Here is a 19696-nt window from a genome sequence, read left to right on the forward strand (position 1 = left end):
GCATTATCTGTGCATACACCAGTAATGAATGCTTCATGCTTCATGATAAATTTGCAATGTACACAAATGCATTATGAAAGATTCAGCGTGTCATTACAGTGTGTTTCTATGTGCCTGCATATGTAGAGAGCTTATGAACAGGAATTAGAGCCGGTGAGCTTTTTAGACCACACTTAGTTATATAACTGTAGCCTTGTGGTTTAAGGACATTGGCAGTGACAGTTTCCTACTTGTCTTTTATGTCGAACTGCTTTGTTCAAATCACAAATGTGGATGCTTCTCAACACTTCTCTTATATTTAAAAATAGCCTCTCTATCTATCCCATTTTGTGGTGGTCTGGTGTGTAAGTTCCCCTTCTTGAGAAAGTTTCTACTCTTATAATGTCTTAAGCAATCGACCATGTGACGCCATGCTGGGGTCAAAAATGTCTTCTGATTGCTGCAGTTTAAGATGAAAACTGTTCCCATTTTGATAAAAGCGAAAGGCGTGAACGAGATTGCGTTATGCTCTGGAGGGGTCAGCACCTGTAGTACCCGAGCTATGTTGTTTTTCGCAACACGTTTGGTACTCCCCCTCCCCCGTGTAGGAACAATCACACTCTGATCTTGCCTATTCTGAGGCAGGTGCAATTAAATCCCACGCCCATTCTTTCGTCTAATCAATCGAAAATGAAACCACTAACAAATCACAACATCCTCTCCCAGCGGTAAATGCGCAGCACAGTGCATATACAGTGTATATCGACCCAGGTGACCAGTACTAATAGAGTACTGTTTCTTTCGTTCATGAATATAAGTCCTGCCTTTGATTTTCACCTGTAATTTCAGAATATTTCCTCAGTTAATGAACCTCCTCCCTAAACTGTTGACACCACTGACCGAAGTGACATTATTCTACTCTTTACTCTTTTGTTATCCAAGCTACTAACCGTGCACTCTTGTGCTATGTTCACACTGTGAGCCAAGTGTGGCTGATTACATTGTAGTGAAATGTTTACCTACACTGATCAGGCATAACATTATGACCACCTTCCTAATATTTTGTAGGTCTCCCTTGTGCCGCCAAAACAGTTGTGACTCATCAGAAAATGGACATGGGCCTTCTGAGGGTGTCCTGTGGTGGGTCCTATGGGTTGAGGGGTGGGGCCTCTGTGGATCATCCCACAGATACTTGATCAGTTTGGGATCTAGTGAATTTGGAGGCCAGGTCAACTCCTTGTGCTGTTCTTCGTGTTTTTTTGAGTTGTTCCTAAAGCGTTTTTGTGTGTGTGTCTGTGTCAGGCTGCATCCTGCTGGGGATGGCTGCTGCAGAGGTTTCATACTCCGCACAGGGCAGACTCCCTCAAACTGTTATATCATATCATCCACCTGAAGCATTATTTTTGTTGATAATGAATGAAGGCCACTGAGAGAACTTTATCAAACTACTGCACCGAGACTTACGAGCCAGCAGACAATAGACAGATAGAGAACACTGAATAGGTATTATACGCAAAGTTAAAAGAGGTTTCTCTCTTTTGCAAGCCTTTCATGAATCACAAGTCTCTTGTGGAAAATTAACTAATTCTTTGTGTCACTATTCCTCATTTGGAATCGATCCAGGTGGATGCATTGTTTCAATATTTAAAATGAAAGAATAATCATGCATAAAATAGCAGCTCAATGTGACTCTCAAAGCTGTGTATTTGACTCTATGAGGGAGGAGAGTAAAACAATGAGGCCTTGGAGAATACAACACCAACGCTGTTATTGATAAACCGATGAGTCTTTTGTCCACATTCCCACATCAACATTGAGATCGGTTTGTTCTGTGTAATTCTTTCTCATTTGCATTCATGTCCAGCGGGAGGGGAGTGTGATCTGGTAGATTCATCTTTTTCTACGTGGGGAAATCCTGCTTGAGAGTCCTTCATTCATTACATTGTCTGACACATCAGATAATTTACTGACTCTAAAAACAAACAAAGTGAGATTATGCTGCATTTCATTTGTATTCCGTGTGCGTGTCTGAAACATAAGTTTCATTTAGTTGTAGAGGGCTGGTGGGAAACGGCTTGTGGAGTACGATACCCCTCTGGTGGAGGACAGGTGTCATTGCAGGCATGACTTCACGTAGCCTTGTCCTTGATCTAAATGTGTCTGTGAAGGTTCTCAGTCATCCAGGTCATGGTATATCCAACAAAGGTTCAAAAAAGGGCAACTGGACTTGTAGAGTTTTTTGAGAAGACGTTTCACCACTCATCCGAGTAGCTTCTTCAGTTCTCGGGGACTGGTGGGAAGTCTGAGGTTTAAATAGGAACTCCTCCTGAAAAACCTTCCATGTTATGCTAATAACCAGAAGCTGCACCAGTTTCCACCTCCCTGTGCTGCGGTCACTCAAAAAGCCAGCTTCTAATAACTGTTCTGTTGTTTGGAGTATGTTGGTGACAAAGTTGCCTCATCATTTTATGACACTCCTCTAAACTGAATCGGCAGCTTCATATGTACACTGAACCTCACAGTTAAACTTTCATATCACATTACAGTATTTAAGACAGAAAAATAATGTTATACATTACCAGCCAAAAGTTGGTGCACTTTGGGCACTACTGTATTACTGTATCACTACCCTATATTGTAAAACAGCACTGCAGAGGTCAAAACTATAAAATTAAACGTGAGGAATTATGTTGTGGGACAAAAATAAAGACAACTTCGTATTTAAGACTCTGCAAACTAGCCACTGTTTGCCTTCATAACAGCTTTACACACTATTACCCAGGTGGAAGATCTTAACCAGATCATGTAGTCGTCTGGAATATTTTCCACCAGTTCCGAAGGAGTTTTCCGACATGGCTTCACTGTGCAGTGCAGCTCATCCCACACATCACACAGTCTATGACAGACTTCTCAAGATGTGCTCTCCTCTCACTATAACATTACAGCTCATTATACTTACATTGTATTTAAAGTAAATTTGAGACACGTATGAGAAGCTGATCCTTGTTTTAATTATGAGAAAAGATCTTCTGTCTACATGAAAAGATCTCATAATAATTATAAGATTCTAATTTTGAGATTATGTTTGTAATGATAACACACTTTGACATAATGACAAGATAAGTACCCCACCTCTCGCCCGATGACAGCTGGGATAGGCTCCAGCAGACCCCGCGACCCTTAACAGGAATAAGCGGTTATAGAAGATGAATGAATGAATGAATGAATGAATGAATGACAAGATAAGTATAGTAGACTAATAGGGTAAGGTAAATCACCTCCTCTGTTGTAATTGATAGTGAAGAAATTACAGTGTGTCTCCCACCAGGGTTTCTGTTTGCCTGGATTACAAAAGAACTGGTTGGTGGTGGACATTATAATGACACATTTAGTCACATAACTAAGAAAAAGAGGCAGTACAGGTTCACATCTAATGCTATAAATACTGTGACAGCAAGCTGTTCTTCATGTTTGTGGTAAATAAATAACAGCTTATTACACATTCTCTCAGCTTCTTGAACCCTCACCCATCGGTTTAACTTTTGGTTGTTAACTATATTCAGATGTATTATTTGATTATTCTTTTTTTCTTTGTTTGTAGGAAAACGGGTGATTTATTCATTTAAAGGTGCAGCTTCAAAGCGGGGTTTTATCAAAAGGGACACATGCGCAGTCACAGGGGTTAGACACATTATAATTCCACTTTCATGCTTTTCGTCAGCATGCACCAAGGCTAGGACTTTTCTGTAATCCTTCACATGGTTCAGGCTGATTTAAAATGACTCTCAGTATGGGCTTGGCATTGCGGACATAGCTTGCAGAATTCTACACATTGTGCTGCACATTGTTACGCTGGATACTTTCTAATCTGCACTTTCCGTGACATTTTATAACAAACCATTCCCAACTTTGAAAAACATATCCCCTGCTTCAAGAGACGGACCAAACGTCTGCACTGCTAATTTCCACTGTCCATAGACTTCTACGTTATAGTTACCGCCTCTCCCTCTGCAATTAAATGACTCACGTAGTCACCTTTACTCCATAACAGAATTGTTAAAGGGCACTCTGCTCTGTCGCGTCATGGGTTTCTACAGTAATGTCACTGCAGGTGCTTGCTTGCAGGTGTAATTTGAAAATTTGACTAAAGAAAGTGAGATAAAATGAAATGAAGGTGAACTCAAAGGTTTCTATAGCTTCTTTCTTTCCATGTGGTTTGATATTCGTGCATATCCGGTACATGTGTAAGATTCATTTGTAGTTCACCTTTTTCATAAAGTACCATTTGCTTCTTGTAATCCAATGATCGTTGTCTGTAGAAAAGTATTAAAATATAAACCCCGCCCTCTTATGAATAGCAACAACTGATAACAACCAAGGCCTTTTTGAGATCTTGACCTGACAATTACAAGCTCTTTTCTTATAATTCTTTTCTTTTTTTCTTGTAATTAGTTTTACTGTGCACACATTACGATTACAAACTGATCACACCCTTCATTAGCTTCTCTATTTCATACTTTAAAGTATGCCTTTTTATTTACATGAAGTAAATTCAGAGGTACGCACACAGGTACTTGTCAGTCTTCTGATTTTAATGCCCCATACGTTTCAACAGCAGTTAATCTTTAATAATCTTTATATCTGTTAATATATCGGCATCGCATTTGTTTAATTCCCACTGATGTATTTTATTACTAACTTATTACGCAGTTAAATTGTTGAGCATGTTGAGTTTGCCTTCTGTTGTGACATTTTTTAATTTTTTTTAAAGTGGAGGCTTCAGATAAGCCCATTCTGCCTCTCCCTGCACATAATACTATATGGTGATCTTTGCCTTTTGTTATTTTAAATTGTGAAAATTTAAAAAATAAAACATACAGATGTTAGCTTTAAGGCCATAACAACTGTGTTTAAGTACTAACCACATGAGGATATATAGTTAATACCTTACTGTACACTCAAGAGATTTTAAAATGAATTCCTGTAGGTGGTATTATTAGTTATTTTTGATATGAAATAAAGAGATGTAATAATTGTATGCGTCTTTTTTATTAATAAACAAACTGTAAAAATGAAACAACTGATGAAAATAACTTGCAGAAAACGACCATACACAATATTTGAATTTTGATGATGTAACCTTATAAACTGAACCCTGTGTAACCTTATGCAGCACTTTAATTGCATAAGGAAGCGGTGATGATTGTAAACATGTAACTCAAGAGCATTTTTATACACAGACACTGAATTAAAAGATAAATACTCAAAAAAATAATAATTGGAACGCACTTAAATATACATAACAATATCAAGGTGTGTTGCGACAGCAGAGTGGATATAATTAGCTCTCCCACTCTTCCCGGTGGAATAAACAACACCACCTTAAATCCTCGGTAAGGCCCGCTAATCCATAATCCTACTAGCCCTGCGCTGGCCATTTTAGTCCCTGTGCAAGGCCTGTCCAACCACACACAGGTCCGGGTGTGATGCAGAGCGTGTTGTAGCTCTGAGGTCTGATTGGCTTCCCCATAATTCATCGTCCCTGGTTGGCTCATCATCCAGCCTACAAGAAAAAATGCCAAATGTTGTCATTAGCAATAAGGGAAGTGGGCCAAGTAAGTTTGAGTCAGTTATAAACAGGAATGGTGCTGAGTTTAGCTTGCTACTCGTTACCATGGAATAAATCGTGCAAGGCCAAACTGTAGGTGCAACAAACACTTCATCTAATATCAGCAATGATTTAGAATTCATTATAGCAATAGCAGGATAAGTACGTACTAGACTAGAGGGTAGGAATCAGTGCAGAGAGATTCATTTGGTTCATTTATTTTTTTTGGTATCTCCTTATATAAAAATGGCATCCTCTTTTTAATCCTTATTACACTACTACAAAACAAGTGATCAAACTTGAACTTGTCCTAGCAATTCATAACTTATTAATGTGGATGAATGATATACAAATTATTGTGTTTCAAACAAGTACATTTGCTTATCTGAGACACAGCCTATTCTGTGACTGTATTTCTTCTTATTTTGGTGTGTTTTGTGCCATTTTTGAGAGAACCCATAAACATCACCTTGAGCTGGTGACAGCAATACTTATGGGCCACCTTACTTTCTGGAAGTATTGTTTATAATTTTCTTTAAATGGCCTGTAATGTTCATTTGAATGAATAAAGATAGAAACTCAGAAACCTATTGCATATATGCTACCATATGATACTCATCAACTATAGCAACAAACCCCATTTTACATTATCCGTAAAGTTAGTTCCAACTTACGTATCATATTAGCAAATTTTCCCCAGAATTGCATTAGCAAAGAAGAATTCACAAAAGAGGTCATATTTTTAAGTTTTAGGATGTGTTACATGCAAAAGAAATATCCAAAAACATTATAAAATCTTACCCCTTTGAACATATTGCTGGCTCACTCCCACAAGTCTCAGCCACTGAGATGCCTTGTGTTCGTGGTGGCAGACTTAGACTTGGTCTTCGGTCTGAATGGCTACGTCGAATGAACGGCCGAGGTCCTTGGATAGACACAGGAAGCCTTCCACGATTCCCCCAAGTACGTGAGAGAAATGAGACTCTGTTTGAGGTCCATGCTTGAGGAGGCTGGGGAACTGAACAAGGCTGGGCCTCAAACATGGATGGAGACACGGGGCAGAATACTGAGCGTACATTGCTGATCTTTCGAGCACTGGATGAGTCTTCATTGCTGTTCTCCCTTGACCATCGTTGTACCTTTGGTGAGGCCGGTGGAGATGGTGCTTTGAAAGGATATGAGGAGACTGGGTTTGAGTTTACAATGCTTTGCTTTGCAACAGGTGGGCTGGGGAGTCTCCTCTGAACAGCTGGTGGTGTAGAAAGTGTCCTGTTAACAGGGGAGTTTGCTGAAGAGGGTGGAGAAGGTTGCTTTCTGAAACTCTGAGGACTGGGAAGTCTTCGATGTAAGCTGCTTGGTGTAGAAGGTGTGGAAGGTAATGCTCGCCCCCTAGACACAGGTGGGGTGGCAGGTGGTTGGCTAGTGACTACTGAAGAAGGAGGCACTGTAGACGCAGTTGTGTTAAGTCCAGGCACTGAAATGTTGCCATTATGCTGTTGCTCTGTTGATTCAGCTTGACTGGCAGATGTTGCAACAAAACTTGTTGATGATCTCGATGACTGACAGTCTGGAGAGTGTCTTAGGTGTATGATCTTTCTGGCTTGCTGGTATGAGGAAACCTTTTGCAATTCCGGGTCTGTCCCTGGTTGAACATCTTGTTGGCTGACCTTTGATAGAGGGCATGTGTCATGCTGATCTGTGGCAGCAGGGGAAATAACCTTGGAAGCTTGTGGATAGCCTCCTTTGCTTGGCAGCACTGTCACCGACTGAACTGAGGCCCTCAGTCGCTGTGATACCACTGCCCTCTTTAACACAGGTGACTTGCCTACTTTTGTTGTCCCGTCTACTGCTGCACCACTTGAAATGCTTTCAACACTTTCAAAAGAATTGTCCATTAATACTTCAAGTGGAGGTGGAGGAAGATTATCCAGATCTAAATAATCAGTTTTCTCAGACGAATCAGCCTTACAACTAGTTTTTCCAGCACTAAGCACAGCTTCTACATTTCCTAAACCTGGTAACACTGGAACACCATACGCCCGTACACCTTTGAGAGGTCCCAGAACTTTAGGACCATCTAGCTCCTCTATTCCTTGACTGAAAGTATCGATCAATTTTCTGACTGAATTCCTGCCTCTATGAAGGCCAGATGATGGCCGTGGTGATGAAGGAGGGCTAGGCGGTGGGGTGGCTTTTATTGGACCCTTTGATGGTTTCTTGTCTTTCTGGTCCTCTTCTGCTTTACTGCTTACCTCCTGTTTTTTATTGTTGCACTTATTAAGGTGTGCTTGGTCTTTACATGGTTGGGCATTGCTGTTTTTCTCTAAGGAGGGATGTCTGCAGCTAATTGCTGGAGACTGTGCTGGTGACGTTCCTTGATTTTGTTTAAGTGGAGCAGTCCTCATGTTTCCGCCTGGTTTGCCTTTACCCATTCTCTGGAATCTCTGATTTAAATCCTTCTGTGTTCTTTCAAGTTCACGCAGAGTAGGATCTTCACCTTTGCTCCTCAAGGATTCCTCCGACCTGGAACGTCGAGACACTGGTGCCTTTTTCACTACTGCCTTCCGAACAGGTGCTGCTGTTTGTGGCCTCTTTGGAGATCGCACTTCCTCATCCGTCCACTCACGTCTGACGTTTTTTGGACTGCTTGGTACTTTTGGTTTTACACTAGACTGCTTTGTTGAGACAAATTGTATCCTCCCACTTATTGCATTTTTCATTTTGAGAGTCATTTCTATATTTTGAGGATTCTCGATGCGTTTTGGTGGCAGGCGACGTGGAGGTTGTTCACGGTTTACTGGTGAAGAATTTGAACGCTTTCTAAACACTACCTGAACATCACCCCTACTTCTTTCCTCTTCGTCATCATCATTGTCATCATCTTCTCCATCATCCAAGGAGACTGATCCTAGCAATGAGTCTCTTTGGTCATTAGCCATTATAGTACATGTGGAACCTATTGAATTTAGTGAGGTGAGGGAAACACTTGGACTTATTTGACTCACAATCTTGTTCCTTGACATTCCGTGTCTAATGTCCATAGATCTAAGACTTACAGGAGTAGTTCTGTTTGTCCCAGTGGACTCACAACTCTCTCGTCTGTGGCGTCTTTCAGATCCAGCAAGGGATTCACTCTCAGCCCCAATTCCGCTGTCCTCACTGAAGAGAGCAGAATCCTCTGGCCCAGGCTTGCGCAACGAGGCCATTTCAATACGAGTTAAAAGATGCATTAACCTAGACTCTACTGCACGCTTGACTTTGAGTTTCTCCTCTAAAAGCTCAGAGGTTGAGGCAAAGTATTCCACTGCCTCCTCCAAAGCAGAGTCCCCAATTGCTCCAACTGTCTGGCTCACATTTCGCATTCTCTGTGTTGTGTACTGAAGTAGTTGCTGCAGCAAATCCGGTGGGGGCTCAATATTAGCAGAGTCAGATTTCAGAGGTGTAGAGGATGAGAGATTTTTCATTTGGCTTGGCCAAGCAAGATGTTCGCCATTTTCTTTTAAAACTTTTTCACCCTCGTCTACCATCTCTTCCAGTCCCCGAATTATTTCCTCATAGCGTAGAGCCATGAAGGAGACCATAGGCTGCGCAGAAACCTGAGTTTGGGTTGCTTGTTCTAAAAGTCCAAGTAGAACGTCATATTTGTTTATGCTGGGATTCAAAAAGGCATAAGCTGCTTGATGAGCTTTTACCAAGGGTTCCGGAAAGTCCACTTTCTGCTCTGGAGGTAGTTTGCCCTTATCCTTTTCTTTCTTTTTAAGAACTTTTGCACTTTTGGGATTTTTCCTTGGTTTTCTGCTCGACTTTTTCTCTGATAAATCCTGCTTGTCATTGTTTTTCTCTTTCCTTTGTGGTACTGTGCTGGTGTCCATTCCTTGATTCCCCGATTTATCGATGTTAACTGCTTCCACGTTCACTTGCTCAGTCACAGATCTCCTTTTTTGTGGCGTCATTTGTGGCTCTTTTGGAAATACCTGGGTTTGTCCAACTGCCATTTTCTCCTTTGTATCTACATTTGTTGATCCATCTGAATTATGAGTCTCTCTGTCCTCACACTGTGGATCTCTGGGGCTTTCTTGAGGTGGAGCGGGTAGCATTCTGCCCTTCCTCATGGTACCCAGAGTTACAAAATTATTACCTTTGGATGGTGAGCAGCCCATTTTGGATGCTTTTAAATAAAAGACAGCAACACGGCGATGCAGGCAGTGCAACGAATGATGTAGAGAACAGGCAAAGTCCTTAGCCACCTGCTGTATCTATCATTTTCAGATGGCTGAGGTTGTTGAGTCTGATAAGATCCCTTTCCACAAAGAGGCTGCCAAGGCAAAATACGGCTTCCATTGTATAAATTGCTTCCACTTGTCACCGCTATGCAAAATAAATCCACAGATCGTTGTTCATCTTTATTCAGTTTTTCCTTGTAGCGTGCTCTAAAATACACCCTCCTGTACCTTACAAAGGACAAGCTGCTGAGAGGATTAGTGTGGCTTTCAGTGAACTTCTCAGCCTGCACATATGTCACGTTAGCGCATGTAAAACTCACCTACTTGTAAGACTTTAAGCTTATTTGCGTAATAAGGACTGGCCACAGGTGGCTTTGTATAGCCTGCAAAACAATATCTCTCTATTTAGCTCCTGGGCAGGACAGTAAAAGAAAATAAATCTTACTACAAATAAAAGTGTTTTTGTATTTTTAGCTATATCGTAAATCATCACCACTGTTTCTATTCTATTGCAGCTTGATGATTTAGCACTATGCTATGGATTCTACTGTAGTGCTATTATAAGTCAGTCAGTTATTTTTGGTGATTAAGTGATCTTCTTTTACTGTAACTTCTATATCTAGCATCAGTTTACTGGACCAGTGAGGTGAGCTTTGAAATACCTTGAACTGCCTCTGCCACTTTGTGGTAGACACTGACATTATGAAAAGGTTAGAATATTCCTTGTGTTGCCTTTCTGTTGAACTCTGACATGAAAATAACACCAATTACAAAGAAAAATAAAAGTTAAAATTTCATTGTTTGGATGACAAACACTTTTTAACTGTTTTACTGAAGTCTTTCAATCAAGTTCTTACATGGCCCAGTCATCATCAGTTTTCCATTGCATGATTTTTCTCCCTAAACTCCTAAATATTATTCGTGTGACTGTGTTATTATTATGATTTTTATGTAAAATATGTGTTGTGATGAGGATTACATTATGTGTTGGAAAAAAACAGCGCGTGTTGTAAATTACATGTGACACAGAGCATTGCTGAACAATATTTGCTTTTATTATCCATGGCACAAAACAACATCAATTTTGAAACCTAACTTATTTTTTTTTAAAAAGTGCACATCTAATCAGATGGTAGAAACTTGCTCCTTTCCTGCACTCTGTGTGCTGAAACCTACAAGCATTTTGAAATGGTATATGTTGAAATGGAAACTAACATTAACATTCATTGATCTTTCTAAAATTAGTGCTTTAAACTTATAGACGAACTGTGAAACTTGCATATAGATGCTTTCCTCTGTCCTTCATGGTCAAGAGCAGAGCATATTTCTGCCCAAATTGTGGGATCCAACATCATGTGCCGGTTTGTTACTGGTTAAGGCTCTGGGACCAGTCTAAGAATATTTACAGGTTGGTACCAGACCATTTAGTCTCTCATTTGCCAGAAAAAAAAAAAAAAAAAAAAGGTTTTCCAATACGATTCATGTTTTTTACCAAAACACAGCTGTCAGGGCCAACTTCCTGTATGATGCCAATGGGCTGAGCTGTGGTGACAGGTGTGCTTGTGGATGCAGAAGTCTCAGTAACACCTGTTAGTTCAATGTCTACTGTCCTGGGACCAAAACATCTGCAAAGCTGGGGCTCTGGCCCAAAGCAGCTTAGATATGTCTCCTGGTCTTGCAGAAACAATCTAGAGGAATACATGTCTGGTGTTCAGATTTCACAAACTAAACATGAATAAACATAATGTTTTACAACAATCTGGATATGATGAAATTTACCTGATGTATCTGCATTGTACCTCTGCTAGACTGCACACCATCAGGAAGGAGACTGTCCATCACCTCAATCTCCTTCTCAGTGACATACATCAGCTTCACACTACAGCACTCTTCCATTTGGAAGATCAATGCCTTTTGCCACTATTGAGTCAGCCTGCCGTTGAACAGCTGCACTAATCCCATCAGCTGGGCTTTTCTATGTCCCGCCTCCAGAAAGCTTCATGTGATCCTTTTGAATCCAATCTGAAAGGGAATTTTGCTCAAGAAAAAAGTTTTTCTTGGACCTGCACTGGGTAGTTGGCGCATCCCTGATGTCATGCACTGTGGTTGGGTACAGTGCTTTGAGGTAGGGTAGCAATGTGTTGAGATGAGCCCAGAGAGCTGATGGGTCGTGGCCATAGACTGTATAGCTATGGACAGCAGAACTGCTAATCAAAAGTGAAGCCAAAGCAAGAAGAGGTGACTGGCTGTAGTATTGGTCAAAAGCTCCACCTCCTCCATGTTCACGGATGGGACATGGGCCAAACTAAAATACACATCAAGTAAATTTTGTTCAAGGATGGTTTCTTTCATTTTAAGTGGTTAAAACAATGTTAATGCATCTTCAAGTGTCAATTTTTTGGATAAGTTTTGTTTTAGTTATTTATTTGACACTAACAGGATGTGACATAATGGCCATCACCAGTTGCCATGCCAGCCGCTCCATAAAGTGGTCCATGGGACTGTGAGAGTTGTAAAAAAAAATTCAAAATAGGTACAGTGTAGCGCACAGTATTAATTAAACGAAAACGCCAATGAGTCTGGCGGAAATGCAGTTGGGTCATCGATATGGCAGCCCGCCAGTGTCCAATTTACTCTGCCATGGTCACATAACAAATCGGAAATATTTTTGCACGTTTCAAACAGCGTTGTGCTTGCATTGTGTTTTCCCATTGCTCCCAAAAGCATATTTCCCCATTAGTCAGATCGTCTCGTCATTCATACATCTTTTGTTCCATCTTTTTTAGTCTTCTCTAATCTCCTCAACCATGCTTCACCATTCACAGAGGTCGGCAGTTTTCTTGTCCTTGCAGCCAGGGCACTAGCTGTACATGCACTCATTTCTCATTGTCTGTCTGCCATAAACTGGAGATTTGCATGTATTTTGCAAAGACATGTGTCTCTTTCCTTGATTGTTGGTTTAACAATCCAGAAATGGCGCTTTTTGCAAAATTTGCAGTAAGAAACTGCAATCTCAGGAAGCTTGATTCTAAACTTCTGCTGAAGTGTTCTCATGGACTCCAGCAGGAAGCATTTTTACATTCTTGCATTCTTTTCTTTCTCTTTGCAGTTGTCTCCTTCTTTCACGTTGTTATCCTACTGTTGTCACCATGCTCCAGAAATGTTGTCTTTTCCTGATTTTTTTGCCGATTTAGTTACATTGCATTTTTTTGGGTCCGTATTCCTAAAGATTCTGAGAATCCTCTCAGAGAGCTCCTAACTTAGCCTAAAAATTCCTAGCTAGGAGTCTTAGCTTAGGAGTGATTCCAGAAAATTCTCAGAGAACTCTGAGCAAGGAATGGACAGAAACTCTTATCTTAGTGAGGAGGTGTGGTTGACCCAGTTGCTAGGTATGAGTCATCATTTCAAGAGGTGTGATTGGTTGATCCTAAGAGCTAGATAAAAATACACTTTTGGTGATAATGGGCCCAGAATGGACCGTCAAATCAATAGACTTTATAATAGAATCTAATCTCTATGAAGACTGTGTAATCATAAATAATATTTTACATAAAAATAAATAAATAGTAAGCTATACTTTACAAATTATCCTACAAAATGTGTAAAAACTCCCACTTGCACAGTATTCACATGCTGATAGTTCTATTTATTTGCTTTCATTCATTTACCATGCTGGTCATTTTTCATCCATTTGGTATTAACGAGGGTAAAATGGCTCAGCTGTCATCAATTTCTGTGATTGCTAACCGGCCTAGAAGAAGCAGTGTTGGTTGGTGTTCAAATCTTCCACAAACCAAACAGCAATGGAGAAGAAATGAAGTAGGAAACCCAACTGGACAGAGGAACAGTGTTTGCTTCTGGCTCAACTGGTCAATGAGAATAAAAGTGTTTTGAGACGTAGATTTGGCCCCAAGTCATCACTGCTGCATTGAAAAGACAGTTCAATAAGGACCTTTATTAAAACCCCAACAAGTCCAACTTCAACCAGCCTTGCTTCAAAATAATAGTCAATGGACGTCGAGACGTGAAAAAAAGATCTTCCTTGGGACATGTTAAAAAAATAGCCTTTACACCCTCTAACACACTTTTGCTTGGGGCTGCTCACAAACTGAAATTACACTGTCCCACACATAAATAATATAATACATAAAAAGAAGAGCACCCTTCCTTTGGGGAAAAACAATAACTCTCCGAGTTCAACTGAGTCCATTCTGAGTGAATGTTCAGAGTTGCTGCAGTAAATTGCAGAAAGAGACTCGTAAAAAACAAAACAAAAAGTATATCTGAGAAACTTGCTCAAAATGTTGAAAATGAAAACATTCAAACATAACTGAAATGTCCACTCTCTTGACAATTTCTCTGTAACATCACATGGATTAGTGTTCTTCCAAACAGAAATAAGTCAGAACATGAAAACAAGGTGGTGTGGTCCACAGAAGGGCGATACATTTCATCTCCTCTTACTAAATAGTGGGAAAAAATGAGAATTCTTCCTCTGGGACATGCAGACAAAAAAAGCTTTCACACCCTCTTAAACATCCATAGTCTTCCAACTCTTTCAGGGCTGGTCAAAAACTGAAATTACACTGTGTCCCGCGAGCATCCTTCCTTTGAGGGGAAAAAAAACATAAAAACTCTCTAAGTGACTTGATCAACATCCACATCTTGATCCATTTTAAGTGAGTGTTCAGCATTGTTGCAGTAAAATGAAGCAAGATATACATACAAAATTGTATCTCTCTGAGAAACTTGCTCAAATGTCAGCCAGAAAATTAACATTCATTTGTTCAAACATTACTGAAATCTCCACTCTGTTCATGTTTGCTCTACAACATAAAATACAAATTAGTGTTTGCAAGAGACATTTCCTCCACAGAGAGCAATAGAGATCTGTTAGAACATGAAAACATAAAAAACTGTTGTCACCCACAGAAGGGCTTTATATTTCTTTTCCTCTTACTACATAGTGCAATGGACAAATGGCAAAAAAATGAGAACACTTCCTCAGGGCCACATGCAGAAACATCCTCCTGAGCCATCCCTCTAACTGAGCAGTTTATTCTTTAGAGAGTGGACCCTGGGAGTGCACTTCTCGGACCCGATTCCCATGAACAGGCGCTGAATCACCTCAAAAGTATATTTCAAGTCTTTTGGATAGTCGAGGTTCAGCATGTACAGCAGGCCCATCAGGTTCACAAAAGCGTTGGGTACATTACCCAGATGACGCATGACAATCTTTTTCTTGATGACGATGGCAACATCGTTGAAGGAAACTGGAGGGGGCTCCTTCACATCTTCAACGACCAAAAGGATTCCAATCACCATTCCCTTGATGACGTCCTCCCCAGGATCTGTTGGCTTCATGCAAAAACAAACAAAAAACAAAAAGGTGCCTGTGCTTTAGACATGTTTTGCTATATAGTGTATCCACACAGAGGATGCCTGAAATGGTATGTGTAACCCTGCCCATTGTGAACTAGTTTTTGTATCACTGAACAACATTTTGCTGCTTACCTCACATCTCTTCATCAATGTAGAAGGATTTTCCTTCATGTACCATGGCAGTCCCTGCAAAGCTGCTGCTCTCTTCCTTTGGTTTGATGACTGCAAAAACACAATACGTGAATTCAGTTGATATCAGAACTCTGACTTTTGTCAACCCTCAAATGACAGAAACTGAGTTTCAGTTCAAGAGAGGTAACTTAAACTCCGACCTTTTCACTGGCAGGTTTTATTCAACAAACCCAGAGTTTCTCTCCATCTCCTCCATTCATTCAGTCTGTATCAAAGTGCCTATCCAAGCACATTAATTAGAGGAGGTTTACTGTCCTGGTCCCTCTCGTCAGTGGGGTTGCACAATTAATGTGGACCACAACTACAACAAATATGCACTTACATTCTTGTCGAGACTCTCCATTAATGATGTAATTTCTTGAACTTCCTCAAAGCGCTTCAACCGGAATAACTGAAGAAGTTAATGCAGATGGCTGTCCAGACCCTCATAGAACTTATTGATGTCCACTGACATGAGCCTGGTGAATTCCTTGACGATTTATGTGGAGAAGTAACATTACAGTTATAGTTCAAGTTGAAAGTCACCTTAATTTCACATTTCAGCACTACAACTGACATGTTGTCAGACATGTGACGTACAGTGGAGACCTGTCTCAAGGTGCATATTTCATTAATATTAACTTCAACCTCAACGATCTGTGTCCTCAGACTGGCAGATTGGCTTGTGTGACAGGTTATTGAGTTTTATTAATGTTTACATCAGACTGATATGTCAGTGCTTTGTTATGTTGTCATGATAATTCATACATGTTAAGTAACAAGGCTGTAACATTATTTAAGGGTTACATAAATGTGTTACTTAAACAATTTTTAATTTTACTCCCAAATATTTCACTTTAGGAGCACATGTGCTCCATGGGAGGAATGTTAGCATAGAGCCCTGCAATATACACAATACAACATTACTACTTTGCTATGACTAAGAAAAAATGTACACATTTTACCTGTCTTTCAGTAAAAAGGGCAGGCCATTTTTTATTTATTTATTTGTTTATTTATTTGATAGGGACAATGCTCATTAATCAACAGACAAGTTACTTGCTGTAAACAAGCCAGAGTTAGCTACAAGTGCTAGTTTCCATCTGTTGTCCCTAGCCAGATCTTAACAGGCACCCTAAAATGCAAAAGTCGATAAGTAAGAATACAATATAAATACAGAAAGAAAAAAGAAAAGAAAAAGGCAATAAAAGAAAAGTATATTCATGGACTCAAGTATTTGGAGTATGGTTACACTTGTAATTTTCCCTGATCCAGGTTTTAAGCTGTTTTTTAAAAATGGTAAGACTATTACACTCCCTTAACTCATTGGGCAGACTATTCCAAAAAATAGTGGCTCTAATAGAAAAGGCTGTGTTTCCAAACCTACTTTGTCTATATTGAACTATGCAGTCCCCTCTGGTGGTTGCTCTGGTTACTCTATTGACCTTGTCTTTCTGTTTTATGAACTGGCACAGTGGTGGAGCAAGCCCGCGGAGTACCTTAAAGACAAGACAGGCATCAACAAAGTGTCTGAAGTTTTCAAAGCTAAACATGTTGTGTTTTTTTTTTGTTTTTTTTTTCCAAGTTTGTTTATTAATTTCAAGACAACAATACAAAAGCAGTTAAAAAAATATATCTGTACAAAAACAAGTTACCTTTTTTGCTTACATACACAAAATAAACAACAATAAATCAAATCAAACCAAAACACAACAACCCTCCACAGTCAGTAATGAGGATTAAATACAAAAACACAGACACATATACAATATCCAAATTCAGCAAAACCTTACAATAGGTAGCCACCCCAACAGAGCATAACATATGACATATAGCTAGGTTAAGGCCAGTCTAGTCCTAGTCAGGAATATTTGAGAAACTAGTACTCTCAAAATAAAGAAAAAATGGGCCCCAAACCTTCCAAAATTTTTGAGAAGAACTCCTTGTAGAAAGTCTGATTTTTTCCAATTGAAGGAAATAAAGAACATCCGCCAACCAGCGTGCATGACAAGGGGACACAGGAGAATGATCAGAAAGAACGATTGACTCGTATTTACAGGATGACACTGATGGAAGGAGGTTGTTATCAATAAGGAAATAATCAATACGAGTAAAAGTGTGGTGGACACTAGAAAAGAAAGAATACTCCCTTCCAGAGGGATTAAAAAACCGCCAGACATCAGAAACAGAAAATTCGTTCATAAAGGCTTGAATTATTTTGGAGGATTTTGATGGTGAACATCTATTGGAGGAGGAACGATCTAGCTGCGGGTTGAGCCAGGTATTAAAGTCTCCACCAAGAATTAGATAATGTGTTGAAAGATCAGGAAGTTTTGAAAATAGACGTTTGAAAAAACTATCATCATCCCAATTAGGTGCATACACATTGGCCAAAACTATATTGGTGTTGTACATCTGACCAGTAACGATGATGAATCTGCCATTTGGGTCAGAAATCACCTTTGAGTGTATAAATGGAATAGATTTATGAAGCAAGATAGCTGCCCCCCTTGATTTGCCCGGGAATGAAGAATGATAAACTTGCCCCACCCATCCACTCTTCAGCCTTGCCTGGTCCCTATCTCTGAGATGTGTCTCTTGTAAGTACACAATGTGGGCATCTAAGTGTCGGAGATGGTGAAGTACCTTACTGCGTTTTGAAGGATTATTGAGCCCCTTGCAGTTAAAACTAATAAATTTTACATTACTTCCTTGCACCATAAAGCCATAAGTTGGAGCATGACTTCGGTCATAAAGTATCTACCCTTTAAAGTAGTATAGGTGATAAGACATGTGACTGTGACAAACAAAAACACCTGACTGTAAGATGGAGGGAAACAGAACAGAATAACACAGCAAAGAAACAAAAAAGAAAGACAAAAACAAAAAATCACGCACACCCCTCCCACACAAAAACATATATAACCCCCCACCCCCCCTCTGCGACATAAGCCTCTCCCTAATGGAGATGCGCGCATACCCCTCCTATTAATAAACACAATCGCCCTCTAGTTTAAACACACTAAACTACAGAGGCGTGTAAGGAAATGCGACACATAAAGGAAAGTATGTAAAGTGCAAACTGCACTATTAACAAGTCTTATACCGAGTGCTGAGAGAAAATAAACAACAGTAGCCTAGGCTAATATTAAAATGTCCCAGGGCTAGCCTTCACAAAAAGTCTCCATAAAAACTGAAAAACAAATAGGCTAGCATTATAAACAAGCAAAATTAGAACGTAGCCTAGCTACAAAAATTATATAGGCTAAGAATCAACCTAGACTTATTCAATCGTCACCGGAGCAGCAACATTCTGAATGTTTTTCTTAACAAACTCTAACGCCATGTCAGGATCCTCAAACCTTTCAACACCGCCGCTTGGTAGAGTGATCTGTAGAGTAGCCGGGAAGCGTAGACCAAACTTGACATTTGGGCAGGAATGGAGCACTTTTTTCACTGCAGCAAATGCGGCCCGTCTCTTAGCCACCGCCGGGGCGAAGTCGGGGAAGATGGAGATTCTTTTCCCTTGGTAAACCAGAGACTTTGCTTGCGACGCGCGCCGTAGGATGTCGTTGCGGACTTGAAATTGGCTCACCCTGGCGATAAGTGGACGTGGAGGTTCCCCCTCTTTGGGTTTAGTGCGTAGAGATCTGTGCGCCCGGTCAAGGGCTGGCTTATCTTGGAGACCCAGTAGATCTTGGATTAGCTGGGCTGTGAAATCAGTGGGTTGCTTCCCCTCTGAACCTTCAGGCAGACCCAACAAGCGTATGTTATTCCATCTTGAGCGCCCCTCCAGGTCATCGCATTTCTTAGTAAGCGAATCAGCCAAAGTGGTCAACGTAGAAACTTTAGCTTCAAGCTCCGTTAGCCTGTCACTGTGATCATTAGCAGCACGCTCTAGCTCGCTAACAGTTTCACCCACTGAGCGGAGTTTTCTCTCAAAGGGCTCCAGAACCGCTGTTATCTCCCTTTTCACAGACTGAGACACGACCGTGTCAAATTTACCAATAATGTCAGAACGCATTTCTTCCATCATTTCCCTGATGTTGACTAAAAGGTTACCATCTGAGGTCTCTTCCTCGGGAGATGCTCGAGTCTTGGTGTTGCGGCCCGTTTTGGAAGAGTCTGATTTCGGTGGTTTACCGGCCATCTTCGATGTTGTAAGCTGTAGAGTCAGTCTAGGTTGAAGTAATCCTCCCTCAGCACACAAAATATGTCGAATAGACGTCAAAGTTGATGCGTTATATCATATAAAATGCCACATTTCCAGGAGCCACTGTAAAACACGTCTCACATCGCCAATTGCTCCAACATGTTGTGTTTTTTGACTATG

The 19696-nt window shown here is 40.4% G+C and overlaps 1 protein-coding gene across 1 annotated transcript; it reads right to left on the reverse strand.

Annotated features, from left to right (window-relative positions):
- Positions 1–5407: 5407 nt before the first annotated feature.
- On the reverse strand, positions 5408–9747 carry pcare1 (photoreceptor cilium actin regulator 1; the record flags this gene model as incomplete). The annotated part of the gene is made up of 2 exons (XM_084568776.1): positions 5408–5542; positions 6389–9747. The coding sequence occupies 2 exons, from the start codon at positions 9745–9747 to the stop codon at positions 5419–5421; spliced, it is 3483 nt and encodes a 1160-aa protein (XP_084424902.1). The 3' UTR covers positions 5408–5418.
- Between the last annotated feature and the right edge of the window lie 9949 nt (positions 9748–19696).

This window comes from Chelon labrosus, assembly GCF_963514085.1.
Source record: "Chelon labrosus genome assembly, chromosome: 20".
Taxonomy (NCBI): Eukaryota; Metazoa; Chordata; class Actinopteri; order Mugiliformes; family Mugilidae; genus Chelon; species Chelon labrosus.